The sequence below is a fragment of the Aythya ferina genome (genome assembly GCF_964211825.1).
Source record: "Aythya ferina genome assembly, chromosome: 2".
Taxonomy (NCBI): Eukaryota; Metazoa; Chordata; class Aves; order Anseriformes; family Anatidae; genus Aythya; species Aythya ferina.
In genome coordinates, this window is record NC_140297.1 from 9,626,824 (window position 1) to 9,652,420 (window position 25,597).

Below are 25,597 nucleotides of genomic sequence, written 5' to 3' on the forward strand. Positions count from 1 at the left end.
ACATTCTCCTCAGGAGAACGGAGGGAGCCCGCCCGCCTGCCGTGAGGGGAGGGGGCAGAGGGGCGCGACCGTTACGACCGTTGGAAGCTGCCCGCGCCCCCCCCCCCAACACCCTCCTCAGAGGCCCCGCCCCCGACCGAGGCCACGCCCCCAGACCGAGGCCACGCCCCAGAACGAGGCCACGCCCCCTCCAGCCGCGCCGCCGCCGGCCGGCAGGGGGCGGGCTGAGCCCGCGCTGCGCGCGCGCGCGGCCTCCCCTTTCCCCCCCCCCCCCCCTCCCCCGGGGGCCATCCCGCGAGAGCTGGCGGCGCCATTCGAGAAACTTCCGGAAACGGGCCCGGGGCGGAAGTGACGGCGCGGGGTGACGCCACTTCCGGTGTGTGCGGCTGAAGCGAGCAGCCGCCGTCGCGGGCTGCCGGCGGGGGAGGTCGCGGCCGCGCTGCGAGGAGGCCTCGGGCCCGGTGAGTCGCGGGGGCTGGGCCGCGGCGGGGCGGCCTGCCTGGGGAGCCAGGGAGCTGAGCGGCACCGGGAGCCGCTGCCTGGGCCCGCCCGCGGCTCTTAGCAACAGCGCGGCGCTGAAGGGGGCCGAGCCGCGGGGCCGCCGGTCTGGGCGCCTCCTCCCGAGCGGCCCCCGGGAGGTCGCTGAGCGCCGGGGGTGGGGCTCGGAAGCAGTCCCCCGGCCTCAGGGACTGCCCCGGGCTCGTCCCGGAGCTCGGCACGGGTTGAGGTCACCTGGCGGCGCGATCCTGGCTCGGCTTTGCCTCCTCGGGGGATAAATCCGCCGTTGTGTTGGTGGCGGTGGTGGTTTCGGGTACGAAGAGGCGAGGGGAGCCGCTGTTCGCACGTGGCTTGGGCGCGCTGAGCAGTCCTGTCGCTTAAAGCCCCTCACGGAGCGCTTTTTGGCATGCTTCTAAACGAAATCTGCCATTTTTTTCTTTTCTTTCTTTATTATTTTTAAAGCAGTTAAATTCCATTTTCTGTTGAGTAATTCAGAGTAGAGTCGTGGCGAAGTTTTGTTGTGGGGGAAGGCATCCGTGTTTTGGAGCTGGGCGTTGCTAAGTTCTAATGTGAGCTGAAAGCTCCCTAAAAGTTAAGCAATTTTTGCCAGCGCTTGCTGGGTAAGCGAGGTGTGAAGTTACTGATGGCCAGTACGTATTTCTGTTTGTAGCAAGGCTTTATCTGTTATTACAGTTTATCAGAGCTCTTAGGGGCTGCTGAAAACCTGTGCTGTGTACTTGAGCTGGTAGAAGACATGAGAAAAGATTCTCCGAATTATTGGGCAATTTTCTTTTGAATTTTGTTGATGATAGGTTGGACTTGCTCGGTTCTAATGGGAGTGAGATAACATCACTAAAATTAAATTTATAATAATGTGTAAATGGTGAAGCTGATGATGTTGTATCGGTGGTCAGGCCCTGAGGCTTTTTCTGATGTCAGGAGTCACAAAGTGCTGGGAACAAGGTGTTGACATAGTTTCAGTCCAGCTGTTCACACCAGGCAAAGCCTCCATGGCTCTCTGAGGTTGCAGTTAGAGCTGCTGGCTGGCCTTCATTTTCGTTTCTCCTTCGGAGAGCCTTGTGCTCTAGTTAGGATGGATTTTATGTTCAGCTGGTGATTGAGAGCCTGGTGGTTACCATTTCGCATGCTGGATTACACTGTCAAAGGAGATTTGTTTGGATGAGTGAGGAAATGTGTTTACAAATCTTGTCTCTCAGTACTTCTCAGCATGTTTATGTTTTTTTAAACAACTCAGATGCTACTTAGTGCCCAGTGCGGGTCCAACTTGGTTTCCCCCTCTTGGCTGTCATGCTGTGCTTTCAGTCAGTGATAAGGGACTGTTGGAAATGCAAGTGAATTTAGGACTAAAATTTAATATTAGATGTTGGAGTAGAAATTTAAATTGCTACTTCTACTGGTAATGCTATTTAAATTGCAGTGCTAATAATACTTTCTGTATTAGGAAAGCGCTCAGTTCTCCGTGCTCTCTGTCCTATTGGCTGTCTTCACCACTTGTGCTTTCCAGCTTTACCACGTTCTTACCAAAACAGCTTTTTATCTGTTGTTTCCTGCTGATTTACGTGGTTTGCTAATAAAGCTTGGCTGCACTTTGTGAGAAAGCTTGTAAGGCTCCACTTCTGTGAAGCACACAACTTTTAGTTGGCAGGGAATTGGGAAATAATATAAATCCTCACTTCAATACGAAGGAAGTTTCTAATAGCATTTTGGCTGTACTGAGGAAAGAAATAGGATTTTTGTTTCCTGTAAAACTTTCGGGACTGCCGTATCTGTGTTTGACACGCAGGAGGTGGGGTTGTGCTGGGGGAGGGTGATTGTGTCTGTGTCTGCCTGCGGGTCCAGGGGCACTGAAGTGGAGCCTGGCATCGACCGAAATGTCACACCACGTTGGGCGCAGCCGCCCGTGCGTTGTGCTGCTGCTGGAGGAGGTGGATGCTGTGGCTCGGTCACGTCAGTGCTCTGCTCCTCACCTTAGGAAGTGGTGATGGTCTGAATTCAGCGGCTTCCCTTAACTTTTGGTGCTGGCTGAGTGAGGTTTAATGCGCTTATAGTTGCTCCTTGTACAGGAATTGCTCCATTTCGATGATAGCATTTATGAGGGGCTTTGTCGGCTGTCCCCTGAAAACACTGTTGCCAGCTCTACCTGTATCTAAAATGTTACTTGATCTTCTAATGGAATGGAAGGATTAGGAAGAAGTTACTTACCTTTGTCAGAAATTCTTGGATTTTACATATGTTGTATATTTCAACGTAGGTTTATATTGAAGCTACGGGAGTTGATGATATTAGTAGGTTTAAGTTCTGCTGGCTTCTGAAAGAAACGCTGCATTGGAACAGAGGTCAGATTTCTCTAAAGTTCAGACTTAGGGAAAGCAGTGTTCTGCTTCTGTTCCACTGGGTAAAGGAGAAATCACATGTATGAACTTCATTCCTGAAGTAGTCATAGGTTTCATTTTTGTTTTGTGTCTTCTGAACAAGTACTAAAATCCAACTGATACTGGGGAAGACCCAGTCTTCAGGTTGGACATAGGAATTTCCAAAACAAAGGCTCTTTTTGGTGGCTTTCCAGGCTATTTCTTCATTCACAAACTTGGTTTTAAATAGTCAGTTCTTTTTTTGGTCTCTCAGTTTGGAACTCTTATAAACCTAACACCAAATATAAATTGTTCCTACAGATTTTCTGCATCACAGATTTTTTTTTTTTTTTTAGGCTTATTAATTGTACGGAGCTCTGTATTTGCGAAGAATTTTGAAATTTTGGCTAATCTTTTAAAAAATAAAAGACTTTTTCTTAATAGAAAATATTTTTCTTTATGCACAACTTATGTGTAATATATTTTTGTTAATTCTGATATTTTAAATTGGATATATTAATTACATGGAACTTCAGTTACTGTGGACATCTTAAATTCAGGCTAATGTTACTAAGAAATTAGACTTGATTTTGATAGAAAATATTTTTCTGTATATCAATTTTCTTTTAACATTTTGTTTAGCTTTGTACTAACCTATAGGCCCTAAACTTTGCTTCTTCAGCTATAGATAGTCCTGTACTAAAGGCTCTTGGAGCTCAAATAATAAGGCTGAAGTCAATCATAGACATGTTGCAGAACAGCCTTTATTAAATCTTGCATGTAAAAAAGTTCTTTTGATTAGGAGAAATTGTTTTTTGTTTTAAAATATAATCTGAATCTATGAAGTCTGTTGCTCTGAAAAAGAAATTAGTGTTTACTTTAACTTAAAATTGTTTCTCTGGTTGACTTAAGTAGAATTTACCATGACTCAAAGAACTACTTTGGGGATGCGTGTAGAAACTTTCAACTATTTTCTTTTCCCTGAAGGATCATCTGGTTGCATGTGATTCTTTGGCTGAAACTTCCTGGACCCGATCTTTGCCAGACCAGGCTTTCAGTGTTTTTAAAAGCTTCATCAAACACTACTCAGACACTTTAAAAAATGAGTTAAGAGTGTTTTTATTTCGTATAAAATAGCTTTTTAGGGTTAGTTTTAGGAAGGAGTGGAGCCAGAGTTCTAATATTTACACTACACAATTCCAGATTTGGACGCCTGAGTTGTGCTCTGGAACAATGCCCTTTTGTTTTAAGGAGTGCTCCTGAGTAATTCCCTCATCTTGGTGACAGGAGGTATGATGGCAGACCAGATGGAGAAGCAGCAGGTATCAGCCAGGAGCGTGAGGGCAGCCTTCATCAATCTCCTTCCCTTCGCAGTTTCGGTTAGCTAGCTTACGTTTCTTTCACAGGTGAATATTTTTGATTTCTCCTGTTTCCATTTTTGATAGCTTATTTTTTTTTCATGGTTTCATACTTGTTGGCCTTTGCAGGCTTTCTGTGTACCTGCCAGTAACGTTAACATGAAAGTCCTGTAGTTCTCGCCCCTTTTTGGGGAGGAGAACAGACGGGGTTATTTCTAACTTCTTGCCTGGAGGGGGTGAGCCCTGTGCAAGTGGCTTTTTTTTTTTTTTTTTTTTTTTTAAAGAAACTGAACTTCAAGGTAAAGCAGTGGGCCTGGCTGCCTTTTCTCTTGTATGAATGGCATCCTCTACTCCAATAGTCACTGTACTCAAATCCACTCTGCCCTCTAACATCGGGACAGGATGTTTGCTGTAAACATGAGATTAATAAACTCAGCCGTCTGGAATGCTGATTTTTATTAGATTCATCTCTTGGGGATGCTGTGGTAGTATGAATGTAATGAGTTTAAACATTGCTATTTAAGTACATTTTGTTAAGTTAATTATTGTAAATTTACATTTTTCCTGAAACATATTTCAGGAGCCTGTGAAATTAAACTTTATGATAACTTTCCTGTGCTTGAGTAAGTGGAAGTTAAAAATACTGAGGATTTTCATGTACCTTAGTCTGCACTGCACTGGGAAGAAAACTTTGTTAATGCATGCGTTTGTCAGATCAGTTTTGTTAACCACAGACTTCATACAGATCTTCTAGCTTTGCATTGCTGCGGCCATCGGAATCAAGGTAAGCTGTGGTTCAGTAGTGATCATAAATCTCACTCCACAAGGATTTTGTGGGGCGGGGTGCAGGGTTTTTTATGTTTGTACCTGTACAGCTCTAGCACAATGTGCCACAAGAGCCTTGGGACTGCTCGTGGTCTCAGTTCAGTTACATCTGGCACATCCCAGATATTGTTGCTGGAACTGACAAAGATCTTTTCATTTTTATTAGGATTTAGGACAGGTATAGTTTTCTGTGTTGTTGAGTTGGACTGGATACAATTTATCTGGTTGTTGTATGTGTGGTGTTCTCTGAAGGGTTGAGGTGCAGTGTTTTCTGTGGCAAACAGGACTTTCAGGTTGACCTCTATACTCTTGGAGAGACACAGTGGGCAAGTCCATACAATTCAGGGATCCCATTTGGAAGCTGTAGCCTGTGAGCAAATCGAGTGGCTGAATTCCATGTGAGGCTTGTTTGTTAAAGACTGAAAATATTAAGGTATGTCTCTGAATTTCCTGGACTGTAAGTAATAAAAAGCTCAGCAAAAGTATCCTAGCTACATAAAAATCAGATGAAAAAATAGTAGAAAACTTTGGGAGTGCGTGTTGCATGCCATTCTTTTTATGGTCCTGGATCTGCATCAGTACTACTCGTAGTAGTCTTGCTTATTCTCTGAAGGAGCACAAAAATCCCATCAGGTCTGGCTGACCTACTGCTTTCTCATAAAAACTCTCGGAATGTGAAAAGCCAGATTTTTTGAATCACAGGGTGTAATTCTCTGAGAGCCTCGTGCGTGCATCACCTGTGAACGCAGCAGAGGCGTCTCTCAATCGCTCAGTGGCTGCTGGGTTGGTCAGAGCAAGGCTGACTTCCAGCGGTGCTGGCGGGGCGTGATCCTTCAGCTGTGTTCAGAGAAAGCAGGCAAGTGGCAGGGACTGGAGGGCTGCACACAGGGTGTTGCTGACTTCTGTGACTTGCATGAATCATGGAATTGGGATCTCCCTCTGCCCAGGTGGCTGAGCTTGAGCTGTTGGGGCATCTTTCAAGCCTCTCCTTGCGGCCCCACTGCTTCGTGGCCAGAAATAGCTACCTGTCTGGCCAGGCTGACAGCATGGGTCACACCCCCTTGTTGTCCTAATTCACTCTTGACTGATTTAAGAGCTTCACACTTAGGTGTTTTCCTCTCCTTTGTATTTAGCTTAAGCTGCTGCTTTGCTGTAGCAGGAGGTTGTGTATCTGATAAATTATCTCTTTTCTCTGTAATGTGGTCTTATAAAAGTTTATAGCTCTGTCTCCTGTAAATCTGAGGGCTTCACAGTAAAGAGAGACTATGAGACAGGTCTCAAGGTAGCTCCAAGCTGGTCTAGCTTTGGACTTCACCCTAGGAGGACAGTCTCAGGCCTCGCTAGGTAGTCCTGTTGGTTGTCCTGTGAGATTATGATCAGTCAAGGCTCCTGCTTGGTAAGGCAGAACAGAGCTGACTGCTGTGAGGACTGAGAAGTCCATAATATATGAAAACTTGCAGGTTACGTAAATGTTTGGCTGTTTGAATTGTTCAGGCTCAAGAGGAGGAGTGAGAATAGCTGATAGCATCCTATAAACATAGCAACCATAGATTCTTGCAAACAAAAACCAAGGCCATGAAGCATTTTCTTTCACCTGGAGTTTGTTTGATTTTTCTTCTGAGGCCTTGAAGATTTTCTGTGGTTGGAGGAGGGAGCTTAGCTGATGTGGGCTGGATTCCTCACGGCTTGGGGAAAAGGCTCGAGTGCCTCGTTAATGAGCCTTGCTTGTGTGTTTGGAGACGAATCGTTTGGTGATCTGGGGTAGGGATTTTCTTCGTGTCATTTTGGTTAGGGCAGTTGAGTATTTTTGGTTCCTGCTTTGCAGGAAGGTGTCTGGTTTGTTTCGTGGAGTCATCTGGGTGTCTTTACACCATGCGTGTCACTACTACCCTTAAAGCTGTTGATCTTAGCTGCTTTCTGTTGTGTTACAAGTTGGTGGTGGTTGTTTTCCAGAGCAAATATTTTATTTGTTTTTCCTGGAAAGACTGTAGGCAGGTGCCTTTTGTAGTTCGTGTGATTTCCACCCCCCTCTCCCCCTTACTGAATGCTGAACAAAAATCCAGGTATTTAAAGGACTAAACATTAGATGATGCTATCTGTTTGTCTCTTTTGTGGTTTTCTACATTTTGCCTAAGCTGGACAGCGGGGGGGGAAGAAGAGGGGGAGCTTCAGGTAACTTTTCTTTGTGTAAATATTGTTAAAGCTCTTGGGAACAAGATGATGTTCTTATGGTGACTGATTGTAGCAGTTTGGTTTATTCTTTCTTGTAACTAGCAGATAGAAGTGATGATTAATTGTAGATAGACTCTTTCTGTTGCCTGAATGGTTGAGCAAGAGTTGGAGAACACAGAGACATTTCATTCTCGTTAGAGAGTTGCTGGTCTTAATTCCCCACAGCATATTGGTCACAAGTAAAAGCTGAGCAATACCGCACCCACAGAAGAATAAGCAAACCCTAGACTATTGTTTAAAACAAATAATTCTCCTGTTCTTAGGGTGGCTGCTTTTTAGAGTTGGAGTAATCCACACCAGAGTAAGTGCTCTAGTGAGAACGAGTCATGCAGCCTTGGTGCTCCTATTTGGTCCCAACGTTGGGCTTCTGTTATTTAGGATCCTGGTGTCTATATATAGACCGGTGTGTTGGGTCTGTTCCTCCTTGCTTACTCCAGTTACAAGGTTGAATTTGGATTTTACCTCTAAGATACCTGGCAAAATCGTGAGGAGTGCTAGTGTAAGCCTTGGGAGGGAGCAAAAAATTGTAAGAGGAGGGGGCAAAAAAAATAAGGAAGATCCCCTTAGCAGTATGATGTGTGTTCTTATGTGTTGTGGCTTCCTGCTGTTAGCACTCTGATTTTAGCATAGTACCTCTTGTTAGGTGGGGCTCTGACATCCAGGCCTGGGCTTGGCTCGTCCTGGCTTCTTTTTTTTGGGGTTCTTTTCTGTAAGCAGTCTGTTCTGTGCGTGCTGTGACCCATAACGATCGGCTGCAGGGCTGATAACATGCTTAACCCCTGCTAGCCGTGTTCCTACCTGTTCTAATCACTCTTTTGGGAAACAAAAAATGTTGCTAGGCCAGTTGATAGGAAATATTCTGGGATATTTTTGGTAACCTGTATGTTTACGTTTTGGAGCCTGCTGTTACTCTGTGGGTATTGGCAGTCTTGATGTTCATTTTAATGTATGTCTTCCAACTTCCCTTCTTGGCGTTGCTTACAATATTAACCATACCCTTACTGTTTGTTTCATCAAAGGGCAGAGTCAATTAGAGGTCTCCCTACCTGCTGCATTTCTAAATGCTTGTGGGACTGTAGGGTTAACTACACAGCTAAAAGCACGTAGCTACTCCTGTACGTTTATTTCTGTAAGTGGTGGGGTGGGGGGGTGGCAGGATGGCAGGCTATCTCTTAAATTGGCTTTGCCAGTTGAGGAAATGTCTGTGTAACCACATCCCCAATTAAATTTAATGAGGCTTTAAGCTACAACAGCAATGCATTTTGAAGACGTACCAATTTATTTTAAAAGGAAGTCTCCCTTTAATGTTTGTGGCCCAGGATGTTGAAAGATGCATGTAATATCAGTAGAGTGAATTAATTTCAGAATATTTTAGTGGGCTGTATCATGCTTGATTCTTTCAGCACTTACGCAAAAGAATGTGAAAATGAGGCTTTGCCTGGGCTGAAATGAAAAACTGAATGACTTGAGGGAAGAAAAACTGGTTTCAATTAATTTTTCTTCCTGTTGCATGGATAAGAAAATGTGAATAATTGCTGTATTGTTATGCTCTGAGTATATTTGCGTGACTTTGCATGCAACGAGTCAATAAGTGATTGAGAAGGTCATTGCTTTGTTTGTGCAGCTAACCAGCAGAGGAGGTAAGGTGGAAAGGTGGTTGAAATTTGTGGTGGGATGGAAACTTGTTGCACTGAGAGGAGGTTGCTGCAGGAAGAGAGGAAATGCTCTTTATGTTTTGAGGAAGGTTCTGTTCTTTAATCTCTGTGGCAATCTGGATTAATGGTTGTTGTCTTCCCTGTAACTATTCTCTGATATTGACAAAAAAAAAAAAAAAAACTTTATTTAAACTATAGCCAGTGTTTTTTCTTTTAACTTGTATGTTTTTTAGGACTCCTCAGACAACTTGATTCTCTCATTCTAAGACACACAGAGTGCTCCCTTACTGGACTTTGTTGGCTGACTTTAGTTTGAGTGATGGTGCCTGGGTGTGTACTTGGTATTGGCAAGCACAGAAGAAGTAAATGGCATTCACTAGCTTCTAAGTGATTATGCTGTCAAGATCTGAGTACAGGAAAGGCTTACTGGAAACAATAGGGGGAATGTAAAATTTTTGAGACCTGCATGTGGCTTTTTTTGACAGGAACAAAGTGGAAGTAGTATTCCAAAAAGTGGATGTGAAAGAATGTGGCCCTTTGTGTTCATGTGTGCTTAAGATGTGTCATAGATGCCAGAGATAACAGTGAACATGATCCGTGGTGGCTTTTGCATTTAGAGGTTATTAATTTGTATATCAAAATGATGACTATACAAATTCTTCTTAATATTGTGATTAAAGCTATCAGTCACATTTGTTTCAGGACCTGCATTTAGTTGCATTTCTTTACACTTCCAGTGAAATTAACATAAATCCAAGCTAGAATCAAAGTGACCGTGTCAATCTAAAATTAGTGTATGTATTTGGAACATCTGAATTCCTAAAAGCAAGCAACTCTGTTGGGTTGGGTAGTAGAAGACACTAAATTCCTCCCTGTTTTGTTATGAAGTAGTGTGACTGTACAAACTTCATTTACAAGTTCTTCTTGTTGCAGGATTTGAAAGACCCATCTGTTGTGGACAAGACAACTGCTGAAACATGGTGGATTACTATGAAGTCCTGGGAGTGCAGAAGCATGCCTCACCAGAAGATATTAAAAAAGCGTAAGTGTCACTTTGGTATACACGAGATGTTTTCGGATCAAATATAATCACATGGTTTCCAGTTCCTCACTGTATTTTCAATGCTTGGATGAGTAGTAGTCATCAGAGGTGATACCTTTTGCTAACTGAGAAATAAGCAGTGAGCTGAAGAAAAGCATTTGCTTAATTTTATGAAAATGGGGAAATAATCCTGGGTACTGCTGAAGTGAAAATGCTGTCAGTCACTGGGTTGTGATTGGTGTTAAATGCTTTTCTGTTCAAATTTATCTCCAAGCTTGATACAGTACAGGTAGTGACAGCCCCTTCTGTGGCTAAACTGCATCTAATCTTCCTCTCCCTTTGCAGAGGTGCTTTTTCTAAGTTATTAACAAATACCTGGCACACTGTTTTTTTGGTTGTTGTTTGATACTAGTACTTTCTTAATGTGAAGTCTGGTTTCTGTGCTTTGGTTTTGATGGAATGGATGTCTGTTATGTAAAATCTAAAAAAAAAAAAAAAAAAGCACTTTAAATTAGGAATACTGAAAGGAACTAAATACAGTTCTTTGTTTGGACTTACTGTCTATGTATTGTTTTAGGTTGTGTGTTTGTAACATTTTAAAAAATGCTGTTTACCTTTCAGGGAACCGTTGGAAAGAAATGTTCTGGTAGCACACATTTTTAGTACACCAAAAAGTTTGACTTTAAGTTGTAGTTTCAAGTGACAGAGAAAAGTTGTTTGTCTTGCCTTCTCCTAGGTGCTTGGGTTTAAAATGAATCAAATTGTGCTAGTGCGTGGTAGGTGTTTTTCTCCCTTGTTCTTGTGCAAATTCCTGCACATACTTCTATGCCAACTGAACTGCTTGAACTGTAATCTTTTATGACTATGTAAAACACTCCAAATCAACATAAGCCAAAGTTCAGTTTTGTCCCTTCAAGTGGTTATGGACACTGCCTAAAATACTTCCTTTTGAGGATAGGGACTGTATACAGGTACAGCTGTCAAGCCACTGATGTTAGATGCTGCCACAGTTTGGTATCAGGGTAGTCTTGGAGCTTTATCATCTCTGTCAGCAGAGTACCCTTGGTGCTTGCCATAGTTGATTGTAGTACAGAGCTGCTAAGGAGAAGCATGGAGAAATGTTATGGGATGTTTTGCCACACCTGCTGTATCTTCAGAGATACACAGGAATACCTAATCTCAAAATAGCTAAATAACTGTTTTTATATGTGTGTGTATATATATAAAACAAATCTGGTTAGACAATTCTTTGTTTACCTGCAAAATCTGTTGATACCAGTCTAGATGTGAAATACAAAGCACTGGGGAAGTTCTATATACTTTAGTTTCCAGCATCTTGTTTTAAACACTTGTTTGTATCAGTATATTTCTTCATTTCAAGTAATGTTTAATTTCTTTCCACTTAGGTACCGTAAGTTGGCATTAAAATGGCACCCTGACAAAAATCCGGACAACAAAGAAGAGGCAGAGCGGCAATTTAAACAAGTGGCTGAGGCCTATGAAGTTTTGTCAGACGGTAGGTATTTTAAAAGGGGTGCTGAACTGCAGGTCTCTGTGTACTAGGTGTGAGACCAATAATGCTGAGGAGAAAATTCATGATGTTTTAAAGGGTTGTTTTAACCTTGGTTCATCATCCAGCTAAGCTACTTTGCAAAGAAACAGAAGATTTCGGATAAGACAGAATAAGCAGAAATCTTGAAACTGAAAATTCAGGATCTCACTAGATGAGTAACTAAGCCAATTTCCTTCTTGAAACTGAAATCCCATGCGTGCTAGGCTCTCTACATAAATTTCCGAAGTGGTATCAGTGACTACTGAGATTCACCATATCTAAGGAGGTTGAGCCAATGTTACCGTAAATACGGGGGAAGTGTTAAGTGAAATGCCTCCAGTTTATGGTGCGTGTGGATGTGTGATAGTGTTTTTTTGGGAATTTAGTTTAGTAATGCCAATAATGCCTTACAGATTCTGTTGTTTTAATGAAATTTTTTGTGGGGGAGGTGAAAAGGTTTTTAGCTTGTGCTTTGAGGTCTACCATTACAAAAGAGGCTAGGCAACCTCTGAGGTATTTACTGTTTCTAGTTCTTTTAATAGTAAACTAGTTTTGACAAAGCCTGAGATTTTTTCATACTTGCTTGAAAACTTGGCTTGTGTTCGGGTGAATTCCGTAAATGCAGTCTACTGTGATACTGAGGAGAGCGTGTGTATTTTGAATTGTTATGAAACAGTTGCTCAGCCTGACCCATGTGGTGCAGGAATTCAGCTTTTAGTTCACCCGTATCTTTCTGCTTGAAAAGCAGCATTAATTTTGGTGAGTGTTCTGGCAAAAGCAGTCTGAATCATTAAAAAAAAAAAAGTGATTTAAGGACTTTGATTATTTTCCTCTGTAATTGACTGCAGCTGTCTATATGCTATTTCTGAAGTGTCCTTGATTTCACCTGAGACCAGTGAGCTTGGGAAAGCTATATTTAAAGTAGCAGCAGCCTGTAGATTGCCCTTCAGAATTTGGCCTGGTTTATCGAGCTGCTGTCTCGTACACCCTGTTTCTTTGGTTTTGATTCCTAATTGGCATGGGAGAAGTAGAACTGGTTGGTGTACGGAGCTTTGAATTCTTCAGAAGCAGTATGTTGCTAGAATTTCAGAATATCTTACGGAAATGCGGCCTGTTTTTGGATGTAGACCAAATTGGGAGTTATTGATGTCTTACCAATCACTTATGCATAAGTGTAACTGAATCCTGAGCTCAGTAGTTGAGAGGCAATCAGCAGCCCTGCAGACTTCATAAAGTTCCCTGACACCATTATTGGCTTGAATAAAGACAGACTTCTGCAAGATGAATAGTTATGTAAGGGGTTACATTCCCAAATGTTGAAATTGGGTGATCATAGGACATGCTTCCCTTGAGGTTTCAAGAACATTATATTTTTCAAGATGAACACTGGTCCCTCTAGTCTTCCTTGGTGTTTCCTGCCCCTTTTGACAGTTTGCTCACCTTGCTGCTTTGGCCATTTTTTGCTGATGGGCAGGTTAATCTCCTGTGTTTAAAAATTGTCTTCTAGAAAGGTGTTACGGGTAAAGTACCTGGCTTTGCTCTGTGTATTTGTTGCAAGTTTCCATTCTTTGTGAGTGATAGCCAGTACATAAAACTGAATTTCTTGTTAGTCAGAAGGAAGTGTTTTACTCTTCAGCAGCTGCTTGAGGTAACTGTGTTCTTTCAGTGATACTATTTAAATTTCAAAAATGTCTTTCCCTGAAAAGATTCCTGTGGGAATAGCATGTGAAGCTTAATATTATCTAAAATCAGATATCCTGACTGAATCTTGGCTGGTGTTTTCACAGAAGTGCAAGCAAAATAAGTTGATTGTCTGCATGGTACTCTCGGGTTCCTCTCCAGTACCAACAGTGCAGTCTGTTCTTATGCAGTGATGTGGAATTAACTTTTCTCCCCCCTTTCTCATGGATACTGGAATGCTGATCTGCAGTGGAATTAAGAGCCTTTCCCTGTCTTCTAAAATAACAACAAGCAGTTTGAGATAAATGCTTCCATGGCATTTCTTTTAACATCTCTTTGGTACCCATGTTTAACTAGCAATGGTTATAATTAACTTGAGTTTGTAGTCTCTCATATAAAAGTGTCCTTCCTTTCTTATAACTTTGTCATGATTAATTTGGTCTTGTACAATAAAAGGAAAAGAGGCAATGCCAAGGTGAATCTGCAACAAGGGATATTCTGGTTGAATAGAAGGAAGAAAATGCTTACAATGAGAATGCTTAAGCACTGGAACAGATAAGATGATTTGCCAGAGAGACTGGAATCTTCCTTTTTGGAGATTGATCAGGGCTTTATTTCATCAAGTTTTGACCAACTTTGAGATTATACTTATATGGAGGAGAGTACTGAATACCAGAGCTTTGCAACCTAAAGCTTTGATTGGTAGCTATGTAAAGATGAAGACTGCAGTATTCTTTTTTTAATGACAAACCTCCTTCTGAGGTTTGTTCTTATGCTGGAACTTTCCATATTTTTTTTTCCTGATAAAAGGGAACCTAAGCTGCTACAACTAAATGGTGGTAAGTCCAAAGGTTAATGCCTACTCTTTCTGAACCTAAGCTGCTTTGGTAGTCTTTAACAAAAATTATCGGTTTCATTTTCGAACTTTCTTAAATAAGCCTGCTTTGAGATGTTTAGCTGAGAATACTGTTTAAATGTTGTTTTTTTCCCAAATTCAATCTGCTCATTTACTGATACAATGTACAACTTCTCCTTGTAGCTAAAAAACGCGACATCTATGACAGATATGGAAAAGAAGGCTTAATAAATGGAGGTGGAGGTACGTTGATAACTGCCAGTCTGTTTTCTTTGTTCTGGTGGAAAGCCATTTTCTGCAGCTTTCTAAGATAGGAATCTGGAAATGCCAGATCATTAAGGCCTAAAATGTAGTATTTTAAAAATTGAACTTAGAATTTGTCTACAGTTTTTCTGGTTATAAAGGATATTGTTGATATCTGGAAACAGAATTAATTATTAAAAAGTATTGTGTAATTAACTTGAGGGATACCTGATAGAGGAATTTTAGAAAACTTAGTGTGTATTTTTAAAATAATTCAAAAACCATATCAGCCTGAACTTTCTTGTTAATACGAATTTGTAAGGGTAATTGATTTTTTTTTTTTTTGCAGGTGGAAGTCATGTAGATAATCCATTTGAATTTGGATTTACATTCCGTAACCCAGAGGATGTCTTCAGGGAGTTTTTTGGTGGAAGGGACCCTTTTTCATTTGACTTCTTCGGTAAGTAATTTACTGGTTTTAGTTATGTTTGTCTGAAGTGTGGCTAAAACTTCACTCTTAGAAAACAAACAAACATAGCTAATACAGCTTTATGAGAAGTAGCTCTGCAAATTGGTGGTAAACAATTGCTATTTTATATAATAATGAAATGTTTGTTACCGTCTACTTACTTTCTTTCTTAGCTGGTTTGGTAGTATAGAATAGGTTTGGATTGCCAGTTTATCTTTTGTCAGAAGGTGTGGTTTAAAAAAAAAAAACACATGAAATCGTGGCATCTGTCTCTCTATAAATTAGAAGGAAATAACATCAGGCAGAAAAAGTATACACTGGAATTCTCTCTGACTTAGTCTGCTGAATTTGACCTCTCTTGGTGTGTAAATATTTAATGTAGTTCTGAGAGCTGCTGGACTGTGTAGGTTAACACTGAGAGCGATGTTGTAACAGTTAATGTGAAATGGTATACCACGAATAGTTTTCTGGTATCAAAATAAAAACAGCTGCATATGTAACCTAGATAGTCTTCCAAATTTTATGTCACATGTCTGTTTGGGAGACAGAGCACCTAAAGGTACAGATAACTTAAATAGCTCTTGAAGTCAACATGCTTCATTTGGTTAAAGGAAGCAATATGTGATAAAGTCGTCAGTGATGTTTTTACCACATTGCTGACGTTCTTTTGGCTTTGTGCTTTTGCTTGCTCAAGTGTGTGAAGGCTTTTTCACAAGTGGTGGAGTTCTCATTCAATATCTCAGTGCATGTTTATAGGTCAGCATTTTGTGCAGCAGGAGAGGAATACATCCTGTGTTCAGTATTTACTTAAAAATTAAAATGGCGAATTCAGCTCAAAGTTTAATTATATATTTCTTTAGGTTACTCCTCAGCGATTGTCATTTCTTTTTTTGACTACAATAAAAGATTAGAGAAGGGTTTGAGAGGCTAGAGGTTTAATCCAGTAGAAGGTTAGTTGATGAATTAGATGGATAGCTAGAAGGAGAGTCTGATTAGGGATAAGCAGCAGATCTGAAGTGATTAGAGGAAGAATCCAGTGGCAAATCAGCAGAAGTAAAGGATGGATTGGAAGAAGCATTTAGTAAAAATAAATAAATAAAATAAAATACTGATGAGCGAGGTGGGGGGTTGAACGGGGAAGATACAGCTCCTTCACTGTCCCCACAGTAGAATAGTAAAAGAGGATTTCCATTTAAGGTGAGATGAGTGATCTCAGTGCTGGTTAACCCCCACCCTTGGAGTACTGGCTAGTTCTGGGCTCCCCAGTACAAGAGGGATGAAGCTACTGGAAAGAGTCCAGCGGAAGGCCATGAAGACGGTTAAGGACTTGAGCATGTCTTATATGAGGAAAAGTCTGAGAGATCTGGCATTGTTCATCATAAAAAGGCTTGGAGTTGGGTCTTATCCGTGTCTCTAAATGTCTGTATAAAGAAGATGGAGCCAGATTGGTGGCCACTGATGGGCCAAGAGGCAATGGGCACAGGCTCAGGAGGCTCCCTTTGAAGATCTGGAAATGAGTGTGATCATCAGTGTGCTGGAGCACCAGCACGGGTTGCTCAGGGAGGTGGTGGAGTTTCCTCCTTGGAGATCTTTAGAATGATTTCTGATTAACTTCTGACTAATTCTGTGAACTGAGAGGTCCTTTCAGACTTGCTTCAAATGTAAATGCATAATACTCTGAAGGCAGCTCTAAACACTTCCAAATGGAGCAAAGTTAAGTTACAACTTTGCTATGTGGTGCTCTGGAATTAGCTCAGCCAAAGTTTCTCTTCCCTGCTTTGCAGGTGAATACTTCTACAAAGTGTGCCTGAAGGCTAGTGCTCTTCCAAACCTGAGCCGATAATTTGACAGCAGGTCAGCTCTCAGCTCAGGCATGTGGGCTTGCTTGCTGTGACAGTGTTACAGCAGAGTCTGCTTTTTCCTACTGAGCTATTTCAGTGATAGTTTTCAGTCTCTTTGACGAATGGACGTGTTGTAATCCATGTAATTGGAAGAACGGAAAAGGTGCTGGTTCCTCGGTGGTGGTACTATTTCTGTGGCAAAGTACTGCCTTGGAACATGTCTGGTTAATTAGTGTTCAATCTTCCATACCATATAGCTGTTCTATTCTTGAACTGTCCTTTGACATTAGAACTGTTGACACGTAATTATAGGGATTCATTTCTCATTTTAGTACATTTTGTACTTAAAATGTAACCTATTTAATTTGTATGTGGTGCTTGTTTGCTTTGATTTGTTTTATTGATGTTCCACGTGCTGTTTCATTTCTGTTTTGGTTGTAAACTTTTCAAGAAGATTCTTCTGCTTTATTTTTACAGTTCACAGTGAGGCAAGGTTCCCAATGTTACCGCTGACAGTGGAGGTGTATTCATTAATTTAAAGATGGCTTCTCCAAGCTTTCTGAAGAACAACAATTAATATGTTTGGGTGTAGGCAAAAACACTTGTGATTCTGGGCTACTAAAGAACTGATTTAATTTGGGTTTAGAGGCTTCTCAGATTCTCACTTGAAGAACAGATTATGTATTGGAAGGGATTTTCAGTGAGGAAAAAACTGAAAGGAAGAATGGCATCCATGGAGCACAGAAGTGACCTAAGAACCTGTATAACGGTTCAAACAACTCCTGAAGTAGTTAAGTCATCTTTTGTATACAGTGAGCTTCATATGGGCATGTGGTAACACTTCAGATAGTCTAGAGTATCTGAGATGCCTGAGTAAGTTCCGTATGTCCAGGAAAATACAGCTCAGGACCTACAGAACGTCACTGTCCTTCAGCGAGCAGTAGCTAGGCAGGATATTTCAGGGCATGTCAAATGGCATTAGATGCCTATGTGTCTTATCAACTGAATTCAGCAAGGAACCATGTTTTGTTCTTTTTTTGCCATGGTCAAATGTGTTAAGCTGCTCCAGATGGATGTCCAGTTTGGACCTTGGCTGAGAGAAGTCTGTCTGTCTCTTTCGATGTAGATAATAATCTTAACAGCTGTAATGTGCTTAAACACTCTAGTTTTCTCGGTATACTTTTCTATAGGGTACTTAATAAATGTTCTGCATTTGTTTGGAAAGAATTCATGATGTGTTTTAGTACAAATTCAATACCAAATGACGCATATAAACCTATACGTAATCTGTGGAGTTTTATGTTGAGTGTTATACTTACTTGGTAAAGTGATATTCAAAACTCTAATTGTAGGATCATGAAATATTCTGAGTTGGAAGGGACCCACAAGGACGTTGTCACCCAGTCCAACTCCTGGCTCAAGGCAGCAACACCCAAAAATCAGACACTTTGAGAGTGTTTTCCAAATGCTTCTTTAACTCTGGCAGGCTCATGACCACTGCCCTGGGGAGCCTGGGGAATAAGGTTGGAAACCAAAGGTAGAATTGAACTTTTATGTATGGCTAACTAGGTATTTATATTTGTCATGGAGGAACTCAAGGAGCTAGCTATATGGTATGTGGTTTGGTTCCATCAAACAACAGAATTGCTGCAGGGTGACAACTGTAATACTGCGTACGGAAAGCAGTACGTGAGTTCTGGAAAAGTATGGAGTTACCTTAAGTGTATAGGCTAAAGACTTCACCTGACAGGAAACTCTCTTTGCAGTAATCACTGTAAAGTGTATTTTATGTGATCTGTGTTTCAGGACATAGTTTCAGAAGCACTATAGGGTAGCTTCATCAACCTCTTCATCTCCAGGACTGAAAGTGAGTGTTCAGTAGTCAGAGCCAGGGGAGGGTAGATGTTTCAGCTTCAGTTATCTCCAAATGGCAAGTTCAAATGATGAATGTGAAAACCTCTTTTTGACATTTAGATACCATCTTGCTAGGGCAAGGGTTGTATTTACCAGTCATGTTGTGGTTTTAATCCATACGTAATCCCATTTTATGATAATTATGATGATTAGATGTTCTAATGCAAAATACATTTGCTAGTCAAATCGGTTCCTAAAACTGAACAAGGCGGAGGTTTCAAACTAAAGCTAGCTTGCACGATGTTTTCCTCTTTATAATTATGTTGACAGAAATGTGCGACTTTTGGTATTTAGAGATTCTCAACGATCTGCATGTGCATTCAGTGCTTTGGTATGCAAGCCCACAATTGTATTTAAGCACCAGTCTTAGATCATAGTTATTCATGGAATGGTTCAGATCTTAGAACCATTAATTTTTCTGCAATAATTTGATAGCTTCAAAGGAAATGCTTACATTGTAGGAGTCACCTCAACCAGGAATAGATGGAACCAGCGCAGTGGCTCCTTGAGTAGTGAAACTACCATTCAATTTCTTCTGCTGCAGGGAAGGAAGACTTGCTCCAAATTCTTCTGTGCATCTTAAAACTTGAATCTTTGACTAATGTCCCAGTAGATGCATTGAGGAGCTGGTTGATAGCTTGCTGGCTGTCCCAGGCATGCCTTCTTTCTTCTACCTCTTGTTAATTGCGTTCATTGTGTGCACCTCTGAGCCAGTTCAATCTGGTAGTCCCCAAGATTGATTTATTTTCTTCTACGATGGCTAGCAGGTTAAATGTGTCCTTGGAGGAGGACAAATGCTGGACATGACACAAGGTGAGCAGGTCATACAGTGGTAGTGGAAGATTCCCCCACTTTTAAGGTATCCCTGAACATTTGGGCAGGGGCCTGATAAATATGAAATGCTGTGTAGGGCTGAACTTACCATTCTCTAATATCTATTTAATTGCAGTATAGATGGAATTAAAAGGTAATGTTTTGAATCTTCCTTTTTTTCTAGGAAATTACTAATGCAGGATCTCTGCTATATATCATTAGAAAGACTTTCAAATGCTATGACATTTCTACTAAGTAAAGTTTCTTAAATAACTGGGGCAACCATCTGTTTAACATCTAATTTATGGAAGTGAGCAATTATGAAAGTCTGTATTTAAACACTATACAGATGAATCAACAGTGTTTGCAACATCTCCATGTCTCTTCTGAGTAAGTGGCATCAACACAGCAGCTATAGCATCCTTTGTAGTTAAAGAAGAAAATATTTCCATGCAAAGTGCCTCTGGGTTTCTGCTGCTTGTGATGTATTTCACTGGGTCTTGGGTATGCTTCAGAGCCGTAGCGCCAGGTCCTGTGTGTATTCTGCAAATCTGTGTCCTTGAAACTTTTTTCAAACAGGAGATGAGATAGGAACACCTACTCCAAGAATTTTCTTTAGCACATCATGTAGCTGTAGCCCTTTGCATAACAGTGTTACTCAGATCCGCATTTATTACACTCAGTTCTGCTATGGTCCATCAAGTCACTCGCAGTGTGCCTTTGACAAAGAATTTGTGGCAGGCAGGCAGCCTGCTCTGTCTTCCCTGCTGGAACACCGCGGGCTGTAAAAGCGAGTGCAGTTCAGATTGACTGCTCCCTTACGTGGGGCCGAGCAGCCTTTCAGTATGACTCTGTTCAGTGTGCTGCAGTTAGGGTGTCCTCCACCTGCATCTGCAATACAAGCTTTTCCTCAGTGTCACGCTTCAGTGGAGGCAATAGCATGGCTTTTATTGCAGAGAATAAAGGAAGGAGGGTTTGGTTGGGCAAGTCGTCCAGCGAGTGGTGACTGAGCACTGAGCTTGTCTTTACAGGGCAGTGTTCGTTTGCATGCTGTACCTGTCAGATTATCGATGTCTCTGGCTGTGTGTACGTGTGAGAACTCTTGCTGACAGTGCACAATTCATCTCGACTCCTGAGTCTTCTGGAGGTGAACGATGGCACTGCACTGGGATGTGCTTAACCCTTTCATGAGGGACACAGCATGGCAGCAGTAGCACTGAGAGCATGTCCCTGTGCTCCTTTTGACCATTGGGCACTTGCTCGTGCTGTTTTCCTTGAACCAGTTCAGTTGCTTTGCCAGTGGCACTGGAAACCATTGCAGAGAAGTGATTTGGCTGAACTTGTTTTCATCAGGCTTTGTTCAGCTGGTGGGAACCCTCTGGTTGCCCAGGCAGCTGCCATGGTAGAAGAGGGAAGCATCATGGTAGAACTGACAGTCAGGAAACGTGGCACGTTTAGTTTACAGTGACATTTGGTGATTTGAGCTAATGCCTTAGATTGATTTGATTAAATTGGTTAAATCAAACTGAGTTGTGGTCTGCCTGTGGTGTAGATTTTCAGGTTTTGCCGCCTTTAGTCCCTTCTTCCACCCTATGGTGCTTTTCCTGGCTGCTTTCTTTCAGACACAGCAGTCTCACCAGTACTGAGTCAGATTAGCTCATGGATGCAACAGAAAGCTAGCAATACAAACGTGTAGTGTTTTCTTTTGCATCAATGAATTAATGTAACCAGTCATGTGGTTCTGTGATCACAAGGCAGGGAAGAAAGACAAACAGGACCACATCTTGTGTTAGTATTCTGCAAGTGGATCATGCTGCTGGGAGTGAGAAAATCCTGTTTCTGTTACAGCTGAGAGCTGAGGGTGGGAGGATCATGACCTACTTCATTTTGAGCTGCAGTGAGATATTTACTGGTGGTGTTTTTATTTGATTTTTGAGGTTAAATTCTTTCCTATGACTACAGAAAACTAAGGTAGGATTCCGCTGTACACAGTGAGCTGATGTAATCTTTTACCCAGAGGAACAGGATGGTTGCTGTGTTTGAATTAGCACAAAGATTTTTCTGATGAAAGCAGATTCCTTTTAGGAACACGTTACCTGTAACAAACCCACCTGAAAGTTCTGACACTAATGTACAGCCTTGTGTTGCTGGGGTTTTTGTGTTCCTAGCCTAATGTTAACTTGGCTTCTGTAACTGCCCACTGGTAGGTCTTCCTACCAAATGACAAAGAGTCCTGAAGTCCTTCATTGTGTCTCATTTTTTCATATTTTTTTTGTGAGTTCTTTGCTTAAGCATTTGCTTTTTTCCCCCAAATCTGTGCCCTCTCATGGTGTTGATCCAGTACAAGCCTGTCATGCTGGCTTCCTCAAAATCTCTTACCTTTTGGTCTCTTTTGATCCTTGCTGTAGCATCAACGTGGTGGTGCCGCAAGTTTCATGTCAGAAGTGTGCTGCAACATTCCTTTTGAAATGGAATCTGATATTCTGTCCTCTCATAAGCTTCTGGTAATACCCAGATTAAAATAAACTGTGGATTATCTCCAGACAGTGTTTAGTTAGACTCTAAGGTGACAGTGGCACAGTATTTTGGTTTTATGATGCTTTTTACGTTGTGTAATATTTATATAGTAATTTCCATTTTAAGAAAGGTGTTATTTTTTCTGCTTAGTTCTGTTGATTTTTATATGCATATAACATCCAATAAGAAAATTGTATGGATTGTAAATTGCAGCAGAATGACTACTGTAAGAGAAGTCTTTTTTTGTTTTTTTTTAAAAAAAAAAAAAAAAGGAGGGGGGCAATATTGTGGTATTCACTTCATTTGAACCATAGCAGAAAAGCTAGCTATGCACAAAGGTTGTCGTGCATAGAAAGGTTCTGCTAAATCACAAAAACAGACCTACCAGGCTGAAATGTTATTTTCCTGAGTGGTACTATTTGTCATCTTGATTTATTGTGTAAAAGCATAAACAGTGCCTGCATGATTGAAGCTGCTATATTTACTTGTGTTTGGTAGTGGTTACAACAAATGATGCTGCATTTTGAATGGAGAAGCCTCCTGCTGCTCTCTCTCCACAGTGTTTTTACTATTTTTTTTTCTTCATGCTGTACCTGAATGGCTGGCAACATACATGTAGTCTTGGGGGGGAATATTCCCCCAGGAAAGCCACCTTGTCTCCAAATAATCCCTCTTGCTGAGGATTCAGCAGTCAGTTGCAGGGGAGTGGTTTAACTATCTTATTTATTGGGGAGAATTACTGGAAGAGCATTGGAGGATCGTGGTCCGGACTGGAAACAGAAATCACCTGAGGCTAGAAGTAGAGTACTGAATTTTCTTTCTTCGGTACTTAGGGTTGCCAAAGGCTAATTGGCATGCCCAAGTCTAGGTTAGGTTTTCATGTAACTAGGAGTAGGCAGTAATCCATTTAGAGCTGGGCTGACAGCAGGGATTTCAGGGGAGGTTATGTGATCTCCCGTAAAAACCTGCATTTTTGCTGCTGTTGTGCAGAAGAGGAGTTTCACATGCAGAACAGGCAGCTATGCTGTGGGAGATCAGAAACTCCAAGTTTACATGGCAGGTTGTTTTGTTTTTATTCAAACTCCAGGTAACAAGAAAAATTGGACTATAAATAGGAAGCCTAACAGTGGGAGTAATATAATATAGATCGTTTGTACACGTGAGTGAATGACCTTCATAACTAGCTTCTGAGTCACACTAATGAAAATAAATTGGACTACAAAACAATTAACTGCAGTGTTTTTACTTGCTAACTGATAAACTAGTCTGAAAAATACCACAATTTTTTCCCAAACAAGTATCGTGACAATCTAAAGAAAATTATGGTTTTTGGTTACAAACTCCCTCATTTCCATGCCCAAGAGTCTTGTTTAATTTCTAATCCTTTAAATATAATAATGGGTCATATTTGTATTGAAGAAAACTTATTCTAAAATAAAAAAAGTATAACAAAGCCTGAGGAACAAAACAGAAAAACAACTTACCACTTGTTTGTCTGCTCTATGTAAGATAAAAATTTGGTCCTGCCTTGTCGATAACTGTGGCAGCTAGGGGAAAGATAGGGTTATTTTGGTTGTTCTGGCATTTTATATCTTTGCTGGTGGGAGGATGTGTTTGGACTTCAGGGGCTGTATTTGTTCAGCACGAATACATCGTGACACTTCACTTCTGTTAAGTACTCACATTTAAACCAGATGGTAACTGATATCTTTTTATTATCAGATTGATTGCTTTAGTAATGTCACTGCTGCGTTGACTGGGTGACTTAGCATAAACGAGCTTAGATTTTTGAAGTGATATCAGAGCTGGCTTAAGTATTGAGTTTCTGAACTTTTCTTTCGCAACTTAAAAATATCAGAACAGTCATACAGTTACAAGAATCTTGCGTTGCTTTCATACTTCTATCGCTGCTGTCACCAGTTTCTGCATTTCCCAGGAAGAGCTTAGTCTGAGCAGTATTTAAAACTTTTTACCTTCCAATATAGAGTGCCCACTTGTAGAACTTGGTAAAATTGTTGGTAGCATACAGTACTCGTACAGCTCTGATTCTGACTGAGAGGGTGGTTGAAGTAGTTGTACTCTTCTGAATCTAACATAACAGGTACTTGATTAAAAATAATACCTGATTAAAATTGTATGTTCCTCTTTGTTTTAAGAGCTTTAGTAAAAAGCATTTTTCAGACAGTCCTAGTGATATATATTTCTTTAGGAAAATTTAATTACTTTTAAGTAAATAGGTAAGTTCTTGTATAGGTGTCTGTTTTTTATATATATATATATATATATATATATACATACACAGATATGTGTGTATATATATGGAAGTATATATAAAGATATAGAGCCTATAGCTTGGTAGGGCCTGAATGGTTCTTTTGTAGGTTTATGAACAGTGTCCCATAATTTACTACCTGAATGTGCCTCAGAATAAGTGTTTGAAGTGCCTAATGTGGCAAGTGCTAAAATAAACACGTAAAATAGTTGCAGATTGAGTCATCAGTCAGTCCCTGGCTGTTCTTTTTATATTTCGCTTATTGATAGAACCTAGCTGGAAGTTACTTTTTAGAGACACTGTCGGGGTGGTCTGCAATAAATCTTGTAGGGCAGTAAACTAGGAAGTGCATATAAGTGTGTGCAATATTCTAGGAATTGTTAAATTTTGCTGTGTAGTAGGGGTCATTCTGTATCTGAAAAGTTCTAAATCTGTCAAATGTTAACTCAGTGGACATATTTATCTTCAAATAAATACTGATTTGATTTCTTCTGTCATACTTTGTTATGCTATGTGAGCATCTGAAGCATGCTATTTTCTTAACTCTTACCAACTGCCTTTGTGCTGAAAAATGAAAGCCTTTTTGTTAGGTTTACTGCTTTTTAATTCTAAATAGTTAAAATGATTAACCACTTATCATTTGTAAACATAAAAATGAGTTAGAATTTAGTCCAAAAGGAGCCTCTTTTAGAGGATTGTTCGGCTCAGTAGAATCACATATTTCAAAGGAAGAATCTCAATTATAACAGGATTTTTTTTTAATTGAAACTGTTTAAATACGGGATCGCTCAGTGAGATTAACCTCTTTAATTGTCTTGTGTTTTGTAGAAGATCCTTTTGAAGACTTTTTCGGGAACAGACGGGGTCCAAGGGGAAGCAGAAACAGAGGCGGCGGATCATTTTTCTCTGCTTTTGGTGGATTCCCTGGTTTTGGAAGTGCTTTCCCTTCATTTGACACAGGTAAATATCACGAATAACATGGAATTTCTGTTTTGGTTCACAAAACATCTTGATGTAAAGTTGCCTTCATTTAATCAACTGTGAGGCCATGTTTTTGAATTTAGGATGCTATCTGAAAAGTCTGAATGTAAATAAAACCTTAGGTCTACCCGAAAGCTCAGGAAAAGTAAACAGACCTCAAAGAAGTAGAATTGTTTGCATTTAAAGCCATAAAGGAACTGTAGCACCAGAACTTAGAACTGGTTTTGAACTGTTTCAGTATTGGTGTCATGGCTTTTGGGTGAGGTCCTGAAAATTCACTGCGGGGAAAAAAAACACGGTAGTACTAAGTATGAGTTAGGGGTAGTTAACTTGAATGTTGAAGTCTGTGTCTCAGAGGTTGCTGAGACTTGCTGCTACTCAGTGTTGTTAAAGGATCTTGGGTCTTAGTTGGCACATTAGTGATAGAAAACTTATTTTGTCTGCTAACCCAAGGCATCCAGTCTTCTATGATAAAAT

At 40.8% G+C, this 25,597-nt stretch overlaps 1 protein-coding gene across 14 annotated transcripts in view; it reads left to right on the top strand.

The window, feature by feature from the left end:
* Nucleotides 1-321: 321 nt before the first annotated feature.
* Nucleotides 322-25,597, top strand: part of DNAJB6 (DnaJ heat shock protein family (Hsp40) member B6) — a 66,480-nt gene continuing 41,204 nt past the window's right edge. For 5 of the 14 annotated variants that reach the window (XM_084509511.1, XM_084509509.1, XM_084509510.1 and 2 more), the window contains exons 1-6: nt 322-461; nt 9,874-9,982; nt 11,389-11,498; nt 14,254-14,313; nt 14,663-14,773; nt 24,968-25,099. In XM_084509511.1, the coding sequence (XP_084365637.1) occupies nt 9,918-9,982; nt 11,389-11,498; nt 14,254-14,313; nt 14,663-14,773; nt 24,968-25,099 (478 nt within the window). In that variant the 5' untranslated portion in view covers nt 322-461; nt 9,874-9,917. Of the gene's footprint in view, nt 462-576; nt 812-4,073; nt 4,277-4,808; nt 5,013-5,337; nt 5,487-9,873; nt 9,983-11,388; nt 11,499-14,253; nt 14,314-14,662; nt 14,774-24,967; nt 25,100-25,597 lie in introns of those variants that run through there. The other 9 variants (XM_084509508.1, XM_084509502.1, XM_084509504.1 and 6 more) reach the window with 7 other exon arrangements.